The 13,548-nt window shown below is 41.7% G+C and overlaps 1 protein-coding gene across 2 annotated transcripts in view; it reads left to right on the forward strand.

The window, feature by feature from the left end:
• The first annotated feature begins 6,059 nt into the window (after positions 1-6,059).
• The window catches only part of kif13ba (kinesin family member 13Ba), a 29,265-nt gene continuing 21,776 nt past the window's right edge, over positions 6,060-13,548 (forward strand). For both annotated transcript variants that reach the window (XM_030768814.1, XM_030768823.1), the window contains exons 1-2: positions 6,060-7,334; positions 9,658-9,751. In XM_030768814.1, coding sequence (XP_030624674.1) covers positions 7,265-7,334; positions 9,658-9,751 — 164 coding nt within the window. In that variant the 5' untranslated portion in view covers positions 6,060-7,264. The remainder of the gene's footprint in view (positions 7,335-9,657; positions 9,752-13,548) is intronic.

Raw genomic sequence — 13,548 nt, forward strand, 5'->3', positions numbered from 1 at the left:
GGACAAAACTCTAACGCAATACAACAACGTTTCACCTGCGAAAACCCATGTAAACCAAACTATTCACTCACTTCTCCTAATTCTGTCACGTGTAAAAGGGGACTGATAATTGTACAGGTACAACAAAGAACTCACTGTACAAAGGAAGAGCTGTAGAAGAGGACAAAGAGGATGTGGAAAGTAATGGAGTATTTTAAATGAAGTAAGAGCCACTCTGGTTGATAGCGTAAAAATGTGACTATGTCACATAATGAGTCATAATGGATCACATCCATCATTGCTCATTTGGTGAGAACACACAGGATGAGTGTGAAGCAAACATCTTGGGCACCACTGAGAGGAACTGTGTGTGAGAGAAAGTATTAGCTTGGTGTACAAGTGAATAAGAATCCATTACCACCTTTACAGTGTTGTGCGTTTGATAAAGGCACTGGAAGAGCCGCGATGTTCTGATCACCATTTTAGCCCATTTTCTGATGGCGTTCATCGCTCTCAATCATATTGTCTGATTTAGAAAAAAACTAAAATTAAAATTGGTGCCAGTGATCACTGGTTTGAGTTCATCTATGTTGACAAGTCATGTTTCAGTCTGACCATGAAGTGATACAAGGGAAAGAACATCACTGGGCACTGAACAACAGCGGATTCCTTGGTGCAGTGAATGATTGTTTTATACCCTCAAGGAGACAGCACAGGGCACCTAATGACACACTTAATGCTGTTGAACTGGACAATGTGAGATTCCATCTTGCTGGACCAAACTAGCAATAATTCACTCACCATACCCAAGATGCAAGTGATGTTCCATGTTCTGTATTCACCCTCTTTCAATCCAGCCGAAAAATTTCGATCTACCCCACTCCTCCCATGACTCAACTCCCTATCCACAGCCCCTCTACAGTTGGTTGAGGGGTCATTTAGGTCAATCAGACAAGCTCAAGAATCCCAATACTCAAGGGCAAATAGGTCAAATGTTGCCAAGCTTTCTCAGCGGTTTATAGTTGTTTATATTTGTCATACAAGGGCAAAAAGGTCAAATATTGCCAAGTGTTCTCAGCTTGTATTAGGTTTCTGTACTATTCTGTGATCTTTAGAACTCAAATCTGTGAATGTCCGGGTGCAATTTGCTGCCTGTAAAATCGCTCTAAGGACTGAAAGTAAGGTAGTTCAACTTTCAGGCATTTCTTTAAAAAGCATGTTTCTTTTCCAAAGTCCTCTGTGAGCTCCTATTAGCCTAGAGTTTTTCTGTTAAGATACTGTGCTGCTTTTAGCTTTTCTTCCGATACAGCAATCAGAGAGCCTACACCCTCCCTCCCAGATGGATGTAAATCCTTAACTAATAAGAGGCATACACTGAGGAAAAATGCTATCAATCATTCAAGCATCATACCCTGAAAAATTTGGTTTAATCTTCTCTCTCGCTAACGCCGGATGAATTTTCGTAAGATTACTGGGCACTTTCATCAGTTTCCATGACAGAGACTGGACAAATTTAGAGGAAAACATTATGTGAAGTATAAATATTGTGTGATATAATACAGAGGGACGGATTGTACCCAGTTTTGTACTGCTTTTGTGAAATGACACTATTTATTTAGGGAGCTATCTTACATCTCCACCTCTCTCTGACAAACCCTTCCAGAGAGAGTATATGCCATATTAGATAAATAGTGTGTGAAACCTAGGAGGCCCTTAATGGGATTTCTTTATCACGCCAGTGCTTCACTTGACCAGACCGTCTGCTCTTTGAGTTGTGCTGATAGAGAGGACACTCCTGGTACATGGAACTCCAGGTGAGCGGTGGCCTCTCTCTAGAAGCCGCTTCCCATTCCTGATAAACAGCACAAGACTGCAGCTTAGGGAGGGTGGAATGATGGTTCCGGTCTGTTGCCAAGAGATAAGACACTTTTAAGACAAAATGTCACTGAATACACTTTTTTTCTTTTTTTAAGCGATGGTTTAGTTTAATGTAGCATCCCCTCCTTTTGCACTTAGTGTTGGTTGTAATTACCTTATGATTGTGTTGGTCTTTCCATTCTGTCTATTTGGTGTTGCGTTCTGTTTTTTTTTTTTTTTTTTTCTATGGGATTCCTCATATTGAACTGGCCCCATACTGGTCCTAATGTTGCTGCTGCCTTTACATTCACCTCTGGTTCACCTCTCTCAATACTGCAGCTGTGTAGAGTGACCCACAGGGCAGCTGGTGGTCTACTATAGGGTTTGCCATCAACAAAGGCACAAATTCAATTGCCTTTCATAAGTAATAACCCCTTCCCACAATCCCATCCAATTCATTTGAATTGATAGGATCCCCTATAACGCCCAGGAGAATCCAGGGAAACCATAAAAGCCGTCACAAGGCAATCTGAGAATACCCCTCTGATGCAATCTTTACCTTATCATCTGAGATATTCAGAACGGGTTTTCATACACAAAAATAGAATCCATTAGCTATCAGAGATGGTCATCGGTAGATAATGGGCCTATAGAGAGAAAGTGAACTATGTGTTGCTGTGCCGCTGGGAAATATGATGAATAGATTATCTGATTATATATACAGATGACAACACAAACACAGAGCTATCCCTATCATTCATACTCACGCCCATTCTAACAAGTATCCATAAATATGTGCAAGTGTTACAGGTCCAAATAAAAAACGATTTCTTTGAATATTTGTAATATATTATGTGTTATCTTCACATGTAATATATTCATAAATCAATGTGTCACACTGATGAGCTTCAAAATTTTAGGGCGAAACAGAGAAGTGATAGTGAATATGTCACACTGAGCATATTTAACTGCCTTCAAAATTTGTGTTCCTAAAAGAATTCCCAAAGTCCCTGATCCTTCCTCAAGCGTGAGAAGATGGAAGCTCACCTGTGATTGGACAGGCTCTCGTTCCTGGCCAGTAATCCTCTTTTCCCTCAGTATGAGTCATCCTCATCACACACGCACCCGTCCGGCTCCCACCACAATCTCTACAGGGCAGAGGCCACACACCACTTACTATTCGAGTAAGTGGAAATTTTTCTCCCTTCTGGAAAAATTTGCTGACTCTGAAGCCAACTCTCTCTCTTCCTCTCTCTCTCTCTCTCTCTCTCTCTCTCTGTCTCTTTCTCTCTCTCTCTCTCTCTCTCTCTTCATATAGTTCTCTCCAGATAACTGATGCTTCATATTAAATTTAGAACATCTCAAGCCTTGACCTAATACTCTTCACCAAAACAAGTTTTCTGGTTATTTAACATAAGTTTCTGTCTCCCTGTTACACTGTGGTAGACTATTTTGCGTACTGCAACGGTACATGAATTGATGAATTAATTGAATGAATCAATCAATGAATGTAACAGCTCTGCTCGTATATGCACTTCTAAATTGTATATTCTGTTATTACAAGTAAGATAATGGAGATCAGACAACATTAGTCTAGAGACAGACAGCCTCCATATGGTGCCACTCACTGTTTGATTATCATGTCAATAATAATAATGTATAAATCTGTAAAAGCACAACCCATGTGGTTGTCACTTGAGTGAAGCAAAGTGAGGGTCTAATGGTTCACGTCCTTTCTTTGGCATGTTTTAGAGAGCCATCGTCACCCTCCCTAGACCCTGGGACAGCCAATTGATTATCCAAGCCACCTCCTCTCTTCTGGAGCCCCACTGGGAAGATAAGTGCATCTCTGAAATCGAACCCACAGCCTGCCATGCTTCCGTCTGATTAGCGGCCGGAACAATTACCCTTATCGTGTCATCTTAACGAACCCCACGATAAGCAACGCTAGGCTCCATAACCTGGGGGACCTTCGCCTACATTGGATATTTTCTCTTATCGTCCTTCATAATAAAAATTAATTACCTCTAGAAACAAATAAACTTCCCACGCTGATGAGTTGTTTTTTTTTTTTCCTTGTTCTCCGTGTTTGTGCGGACAACTTATCCCATGAGTCATCCCTTCTTCCAATATTTAATTGTTGATGATATTTGAAAATGTTAAATGAGCAATTTCATCGGAAAGAAAAACCGATACATCAAGAAAGATAGCTACATCAGAGATTGTTTGTTTCCGTCTGCACAGTTGTCGGTCATTGTCATATTCCTGAACGCACCCTGACCATTGAACAGAGGAGAGAGCATGCATAATGACCACATGTTGATTTTGTTGCTGATCTTCACCTTCCAGAAAGTGGATCTGATGGGAGCAGAATGCCTAACAGTGGGGTGGAGGCATGCAGCCTCGCGGGGTTCAAAGCTGATGCCCTTTCCCCATGGATAGCCCTCCTACCTCAGTTACACACATCACAGGCTCTCCCTCTCAAGCCCAGTGAGAGTCCGAATACTGTAACATTTACACTAAATTATCAAGCTTCAAAGAATAATGTAAGCATTTACCATTATCAGTACTGTGGATTAATTATTTAGAATTCATACGGTCAACTGGTTTAAGTTCTAAGGTAGAGATGTTCAAACCCTTGTAAGCAGATAACACTGTTTTACTTATTTCAAAGAGACTCGGGTGAAAATGATGGGACGTTTTCCCCTCTTCATGTCCGGCACATATGTGCTTTTATTTATCCTTTCCTGTGTTGTATTTTTTTTCCCCAGAAATGACTGCTGGCTGTGACTCATCCTGTGATGTCTGAGAAGTCACATTTAAGATCATACCAACATTTGAGACTGAGTTTCTTTGAGAGGGAGGGAGGGAGAGGGGGGGGGGGGGGGGGGGGGGGGGGAAGAGAGAGAAGGACAGAGAGAAACATGGCATTTGAGTGTGTCACTGAAATCTGACTCATGAAAGTGCAGCCAGTGCCATAGCGGCAGAGAACAATGACAGGCTCAGAAACAACATTGTTTTCCCCCCAATATAGTTCTCTCAAAGTTTTATAGCGTAGCCTTTAACAAGCAAAAATTGCTAAAATGTTGCTATGTTACTTATCTATTCACTTGAAAAGAAACAGTGTAAAATTTATTTTGAAAGTTTTCTACTGTTGTCAGCTGGATAAGAGCAGCTAAGTTCATTCAAGTTTATTGATACACAACACCAGAGCAAGCAATGTACTTAAAACAAAAATAATTTTTGAAATCTTTTGAAAGGTTTTTCCGAAAGAATGCACTGTACATTTATGTAGACATTTGTTTTTAGACAGGGAAGGTAAACTGTGTTATTTATTCAAGACTTAAATGCAAGTAACTGAATTGTGCAGTATCATGTAATACGGAAACAAAACTGCATGCCACCTTTAACAATATAGCGCCCTCTGGTGGGAGGTATCTAAACTAATGCAGACACCAATTAGAGTCTGTCATGAACTGGACCGGTTAAAACATTGCGGGAACATAAATTAATTGGATGGAATTAATTGAATTAATTTATCACTGCGGACATCGCAGCAATTATATCGTGGCCATATCATATATAATTTAAACTAGTCATTAGTCACCAGCTAAAAGCACCCACAAAGCCGAGAATGTTATGACCATATAGAGATAACCTGGAAAGATCTGATACCAGATTTTTTTGTTAAGTTTTGTAAGATACTGCATAAGACTTTATGCGGAAAAAGAGAAAGCCTTTTAAGGATGTGTGGTTAAATCGATATTTTAAGCGAATTCATTCTGCCACTTGACGCTCTTGACGTAGTGGGAGTGGATATCTCATAAAAGGTGTAGTCTACGCAGTTTACCAGTAGATGACGCCTAAGCATCTCAAACTCCATGAGTTGATCACCATGCCAAAATATTACATTGATTTATCACTTCACATTATACTAATGGAGCAAGGATAGAAAGCACGATGACTCGAATTCTGCTGAATTGCTGTATTATGTCATATTGTGCAACCTTGCAAGGAACACCTAGATGTTTTCTATTATTTTATGAGGATTCTTATAGGCAACCCAGAGATTTTCCCTGCCCTCTCTACGATGGCGAAACCGCCACTCCGGAGTAAGGAACACTTGACCTCACTTACCGGAAGTGATGGTTAAAAGGTTATTCCAGGTCAATGGGCAGCGGTCTAAGAGCAGGAGAGACAGCTATGCATTGACAACTCGGGCAACTAAAACTGTTGACAACTTTAAATTTGTTTGTCTTGGAACACTAAACCTAAGACAAGAAAAGGAATATAAACTTGTTATCCTGCGCGGACCCCTTCTGAGTCGTCAAGGAGGATGGAATAGCATTGTTTCACCCAGCTAGAATGTGAAGTTGGAACATGATGACCCAGCCCGTCGGCTAGTTTTGTCTGCTTTTTACAACTAGACGAGCTTATTAACTATCAACTAAGCTTTACTGGCCATTGTGTGCGTATAAACGTACAAGAGGACTATTGTCAGATGAGATTTCATGCATTTTGTTGATCGTTTCTGTCGATTCGATTTGTTTCTTTTGCCAGGTTTATAGACAGCTAGGATAACGTCGTGAATCTGTGTGGACCATCTTGTTCATTTGGCTGTAAAAGTAATTGTCATGATGTCGCTTGGAAACGTACTGAACAGTTAATTTGTGAAAAAATTCAGAGCTATTGTCCGGGATACCTGTCTGATCAGATTTATCTGCTTGTTTAGCTAAGATTGCCAGTTAACCTTGGTATCAAAAAGTGGACTTATTCTCTTTAAAAGATAGCTTGCTGGCTAACGTAGCTGTTTGTGTTGAGGTTAGTTTGGGGTTGATCGGAACCGTTTAAATTAAACGAAAAATATCCTAAACGCGATATGAAAGTGTGTACTGGGTGTGGACTATTCAATTACGGATTTTTTAGAGGGTTAAGTTAGTTATTTGTCGGTGTCGAAACAGGAAGGTTTAGGGAAAGAGAGTCCGTTTTTACAGGATGATAACCATACTTGAAATTTGCTATAATTTTTGGACTCAGTTGTGAAACGACTCGGTGAAAGTTTTGCTGCACAGTAGACAATTTTAAGGGCCAAACGGACTGATCCTGTAGCTCTAGATGTCAGCTGTAGCTACCTCATTTTATTAAAGTGATATTATTGACATTGTTGTCTGAAACATGTTTCTTGAGCGTTCAAGGCAACACTATCAGAGGCGGTGGTCGTTTGAATGAACTGAAATGCCTGTAATGTTTGGATATCATAATGCTATCGATGAACTTTAACAAAGCGAGCTTCGACAGCCAACACTACTTACAGGATTCTGGAGAATCACAAATCTGGATGAATTTGGATTATATCCAGACAGGCGCAATTTTTGCCATTTAACTGATCAAGACACATTTGCAGTCTTTTTTGTAATCATTTAGCATCATGGGCGAGAACAACTTGAACGACTCTAATGTTAAGGTCGCTGTCAGGGTCCGACCTATGAACCGGAGAGGTGAGTAGACTTGGATAATGTCTTACATTTGCGACATTTGTGTATTATTAATATATAACCTGACTGGCTTGTCTTGGGATGTAAACTTCAGTTTAAGACACTCAGAACTACAGGACCTCTTTTATCATAAACCTCTGGTTACTGATGTAATCTGGGGCGTCATCAGAGGTAAAGATAATTTGCACATCATTCAAATCTAGGTGAAAATTTGCATGTGTTTGATTGGTAACAACAACATCATAAAAATCTTAATCGAGACGAGAAAGAAAGAATTTACACCCTTTTACTGCCATCATTTGGGAAAAAAAACTGGATGAATTCCATAAGTATAAACTCAGTGCCATTTCAGTGGCTGTCATAGACTTCAGACACTATCTTAATCCCCTTTTCATCTTAATCTGTTATAAATATGCCGCAGTGATTTGCTCAGCGATGATCCGCATGCCGTTCACAGGGAAGACATGACATTAAGGGTACTCTTTATGGTGAACTTTGCCGTGGGAGAACATGTGTCTTGGAAAAAAAAGGGGCGCTACTGAGGCGGAAAATATTTGCCTCGCTGTAATGAAGCAGTCACGTGTCGGACTGGAGCGTAAAATTCAGTCACAAGACCCATCGATCTCAGCGTGCTGACACTGTTCTAATCTCAGCCTACGAAAACAAATATTCCCAATGTTCTGCCTTTAATTGGGCAGACATTATGAGAGAGAGACTGTGTAATATCATTTAGTAAGAGACTTGCATGGGTTAGAAAATTTGCTCCACAGTCTAGAAGAGAAAGACTGTAGTATACTGTAGCTGAAGAGTAATGGTTAAAAACAGACTTTTGATTCTGAGAACTGGATTGAGGCATGGTAACAGCTATTAATCCGCACCAGAGTGGTTCAGTTTGCCTTGTCTCCTTCCCTCCCTCCCTTTCTCTCTCTCTTTCTCCCTCCCTCTCATTCTCCTACTCACTCTCCCACTCTTTCTTTCACTGTGTGCGTTGTCCTGGACAAAGACAGGAAGGGAGTTTGAATGCACTATTTGCCCATGTTGCATAATGGAGCATGTTCCCAAGGCTGAAGGAGTAGTTGGACCTTCGAAGAACGCGACCAGTCCCCCACACAAGTTTTGCAAAGACATATGTATCTTGTCTGTTTTAGTGACTGCAAGTTGGCAAGAGTCCATTTTGTGAGATTTAGAAGTATGCTGAGAAATATGGATGTGAAACTGCAGCACCATATTGTCAAATGCATGTACAGTTCATGTTCACAGTCAAAATAAAATACCAGTGTCACTTTCAACTAAAATGAAAGCTTCAGCCTTACCCATAGATAACAAATAGTCTGTTTGACTGCTGAATCAGTACCACTTCCACTATATCATTACTATCATTTTTAGATATGCAAAGAAATTACTATTTTTTTTCAAGGTTTCCCTGATTTTCACACTTTCACAAAAAAGGTTATCCTCCAGAGCGCTGACAGTTCCTTCTCGTTACATTTTAAAGCTCCAGTTGAGGGAGGAAGCGTGTGTTTCCTCTCGGAGAATGAAGCGGCTGGATCCTCTCCTGGTTCCAGGAGGGCATCCCTTCCACAGGATTCTGACTCAGTTGTGTTTCCTCTCTCTCCACTGGGTTTTCCATTTTGGGTTTCTTGATGTCACCGAACTCATGGTAGCTTTCTCTCTGAACGCTGCCACGTGGGGTGGGGGTGGGGGGGTTTAGAGCACAGTCATAAACAAACCATCGTGCACCTTGACACACATCACAGCTTTCGCATGCTTCCTTTAGATACAGCTGTTGTTAAATGGGGAAGAACCTTTTTCAGTGTCGGTGCAAGTATTGCCACTCACAGAGTACTGTGAGCAGTGATGATACATTTAGAACACTGAGTCCTGATAATAGATAGGATCCAAAATGGTTAAAACACTTTGATTAGGAGTTGATGAATTTGTAAGTCTAGCTATTCTGTGGCTCTAGGCAAATGATTGGAATCGTATATCTGGGTTGAGGATTGACTGGAGATCATATTGAGCTGTACAGCTGGAGAACTGATGATTAAGGTTTCCATTAATAGGATATCCATATGGCAGGTGTGACTACGGTGTATGGCTGAGCATCGTTGTCCTAATTAAAGATACGAGAAGTTAAATTGTGGGATAAGTTTAGGCTGCCCTTTTTTTTCCCTTCCTTTCCAGCTGCATCATTACCACATAAACTGACACAACATGTCTGTTTCCTAAAATAACTGCAGAACACACGGGTAGTAATGTGCATCTTTTTAGGTCAAAATCTGAATATCTTATCTTTAAATCTGCACCTTTTTTTTTTCCTCCACAGAGAAGGAGCTGAACACAAAATGTGTTGTAGAAATGGAAGGCAACCAAACATTTCTGTACCCAGCAAGTGGAAACCTAGGAAAAGCAGATACACGGTAAGAGAAGCAACACTTTTCGTGTCATTCAGGCGCACGGTCAGCGAGGGCTTCCCCAACAAGCAACGTAACCTTGACCCATATAGCCTCTCACCACCGCTCTTTATTGACAATGGGACAGTTCACCTAGATAAGACACGACGCTTTCAGACTCGCCACACTTTTATCCCCCAATAAGATTGTATTGACAGATCAGCAGAGCAGCAAGTTGAATAGCGACTTACACCGAGACGTTTTCAGTCATGTCATTGTTGGAGGACATGGGTTTTTTTGGGGGGGGGATGAAGGTGCATTTGTGGTTGTGGTTGTGGTGTTGGGGGGAGGGGGGAAGGGGGGGGGCAGGCCGGGGAAACAAGGGTGTAGACGACCAGTCCTCTTTCAGCTTGCCTGCTGCTCGTTCTGTCCTGCCGTGTGTCGGGACATAACTCTCCTCCGTCTGACTTCCTCCCTTTTCTCTCTTTGCTGTTGTCATAGCAACGCAGGAGGAGGTTAACCCCGGGTCATCTGCAGCCAAGGAACTGTTTTCTATGGGAAAGGGACAGTCAAGGGGAAAAAAAAAACAAAAAACAAAAAAAACTACAAGTTTGCTTTAGCATCTGTCGGCCATAAACATTTCACGTGACTTTTATGGGGGTAAACAAGAGAGCGCAATTATTTCTCTCGGACTCCCTTTCTCTCTTCCTTTAGCTCTTGGACAAAGAGCGAGGTGGAACAGGTTTTAAACTTGGAAATGAATGGTTGAGTCGCCTGCTGCCTTCACACAAGAGACAGTTTAATTGCAGGGCTGAGTTCATGAGTCCTGCAGGGCTGAATTGCCAGCCCCACTAATGGCCCCTGCAACCCAGATGCCTTGAATGGTACAGTTCACATGAGCAAAACAGAGCCACTTTTGCATGCTCTTCTGTCTAAGTCATGTTACTTGCCATGTTTTAGACAGCTTGCATCACATGTATCTAATGTAAAATCCAATCAGGGCGGTTTTACTTTGGAATTCCGTTTATCTGAGTTCGATGTTGTGTATTGCTGTGAAGAGCCTACTCGACTTCAACAAAAGACAGCAACTGTGGTCCTCAGGCCACAAATACTAAAGATTATTCATTGCTCTTAGAGCCTGTCAATTTACTGTAAAGAAAATCGAGCTTGTTGCCCAGAGAAAATTGCATTTTAAAAGGTTTTATGTGTCCTGGCAGCATTTTATGGTCTTTCAAGTGTATGGGATGATTTTGTTCTATAGACATTGCACCCTGGGCAAAGACACCAACATCTAGCTACATCTGTTTCTTCCCTTTCTTATAGAAAGTGCAGCACCATAAACTGTGGCTTTTGGTTTCCAAGGGGAACTTGAGTATGGTGTAATTACTTTCTCGCACTGGCAAAGCTATGTTCACATATTCAAAATTCATATCTGTATTTGCGCAAGTATATGAAATATTTCAAATTTTAAGTAACATCTTTGACATAGATCCTATACTATGTTACTATGTTTGAAAATATGATTGCAGACCTCTAGATTTGGCAATATTCCACAATTATAGCTAATATTACTGAATAGCGTTGTTATTTGCTGACTTACAGCGCTCTAGTCGAGAGCCGACGCGAGAGAAGGAAGCTTAATCAAGATCATGTGGTTAAATCTACCCCAAAGCACAGTCTGTTGACCTCAACCCGTTGAAGAAAATTAAGTTCAAACGTTTGGCTGTTTGATTTCATCTCATTAATTCGTCCTGTCATGTCTGGTAGGTCGTAATTTAGGTCAAGTGTACAGAATGTCATCTTTTGCAGTCATTTGGCGGCGCGTTTATGAACAGCTGAAGCGGAAACACATTTTTTAAATGAAGCTGATCAGGCCAGTGAGATGAAGGCATGTGTGTGTGTGTGTGTGTGTGTGTGTGTGGTCTCCTTAGTCTTCCTCACTGTGTCATGCGGATCGCGATCATGAGGTGTGAGACTGAATTCAGTACAGCCTCTAAGCTCGGTTTTTTGACTCGTGCTGACAGCTGTCACTGTGGCAAACGTCAGAAAACCTGGAGAGAACTGAAAAGAGTCTCGCTCAAGGTTCATGTTTTTCAGCCTCTCCTCGTGCTGTGAGCTCTTTGAAGAATGCAGACCGAAGCAGAGCGTGCCAAGACTGACTCAACACTGTGCCCAAGAGTGGTCAATACCCAGGCGGCCAAGAGAGAGCAAGAGAGATTGAAATGATCTTGTGTGGGAAAGCCCTGTGCTACTGAAAGCGGCCTTGCTCATTAAGATTATTAGCTGGTACTGATGAGTCAACACATGGAGCTGTTACCACATCTGATCCCTGCCAACGCAACTCCCCGCAATTTTTAATTACTTGCAAAAGATTCACAGAAAGCTGAATCAGGGTAATGAATTTAAAAGTGCATTAGGTGTAAATTTGAAGACAAATAAAGGTCTATAACTTGTTTTTTTTCCCCCCCCAAGTTTTTTGAATCATCAAGACAAACCCAAATGAAAGTGTCGGCTGCCAGGACAGTTAGTGGAATTTTTTTCCCCTCACGAGAACTGAGAAACGTTTTTTTTTCCGTTGTTGTTGTTGTTGTTTTCTCGGAACATGATTCACTGGCACAGAGGAAATGGAGAAAAGATTGATGGGGGGTAGGGTAGTGACAAAGCTTATTTACTGTACAGCTTTCACAGTACCGTTCACACAAGCCTTGCCTTCCAGACTGAAGAGAAAGAGCGTTGTTCTCTCCCTGGTACAAAGCAAATGAATCATATTCAAAGCCCTCTGCCTTATTACTCCGGCATAAGACTGTGGAGGTGCCTGCGTAACATGAAGCATATGGCTGAATGACTTATCCCCCAGACTATGCCATGAATTTGAGATATCAGGGAAGGTCTGGGGTAGAATCTGCTGTGCCGGGGCTGGAGCTGTCGGATGTCTGTCTGATTTGGTCAGAGGAGGGGGGGGGGGAGGTTATTGTGTGTAAAGAACGCCTTATGCAGATAGTGCCAAAACCGTCTCTCGAGATGTGAAAGCTCTGTGTGTGTGTGTGTGTGTGTGTGTGTGAGAGAGAGAGAATAGCAGCTGCTGCAGATCGGTCTACCCGATGCTGTCTCAAATCAAGAACGGCTTTGGCTGAGTTCCATTACACCAGTGAAGATAAACACTGTCATAAAAAATGATTCAGGATGACCGCTCAGTGACATCATGAGAGAAATCTAGCCCAGTGAAAATCCTCGAGTTCAATTATCTTTCTCCCATTGGTCTCACCTGCCACTGAGGCATTTTTTAGATAATAATCACCATATGGTTCTCTCTGAAGAGCAACATAACTCATGAGCTGACCCTGTGGAACGGACAGACGCTCGCTGTTCTTAGCACCGGGCTACATATTTCATCTGTCCAGTTGGCACACAGGCATGTCGAAGTCGCACAGATGGAGAGTGCAGCCGTTCTAAAAAAACAAAACAAAACACAGATTGATACAGGGTTTTAGCTGAGTTCCGAAACTGTTGGTTTTTGGAGGAACAGATGTACCGCTCCTGAAATATTAGCCGTGTGGGGGTGCACTGAGGACTGCCAAGTGTCATTGGTCAGTCACGTAAGTGGACGTGAACAGGAGCTAAGACCTGTCACAAATCTTAATGGTCCTTGTCCTTGACCCTGCACATTCCACGAGGCTAAACATAATAAACCTTAGAGCGTGTTCCAGCTGTGTTAAAAAATATAGCAGTTTCGAGGACTTAAATGCATTTATGTTTAAAGTACCCGACATCACGTATCAAAACGCACATAACCCCCAGCATTAATTACAATCGATGTTATTCTT

The sequence above is a fragment of the Chanos chanos genome, chromosome 1 (genome assembly GCF_902362185.1).
Source record: "Chanos chanos chromosome 1, fChaCha1.1, whole genome shotgun sequence".
Taxonomy (NCBI): domain Eukaryota; kingdom Metazoa; phylum Chordata; class Actinopteri; order Gonorynchiformes; family Chanidae; genus Chanos; species Chanos chanos.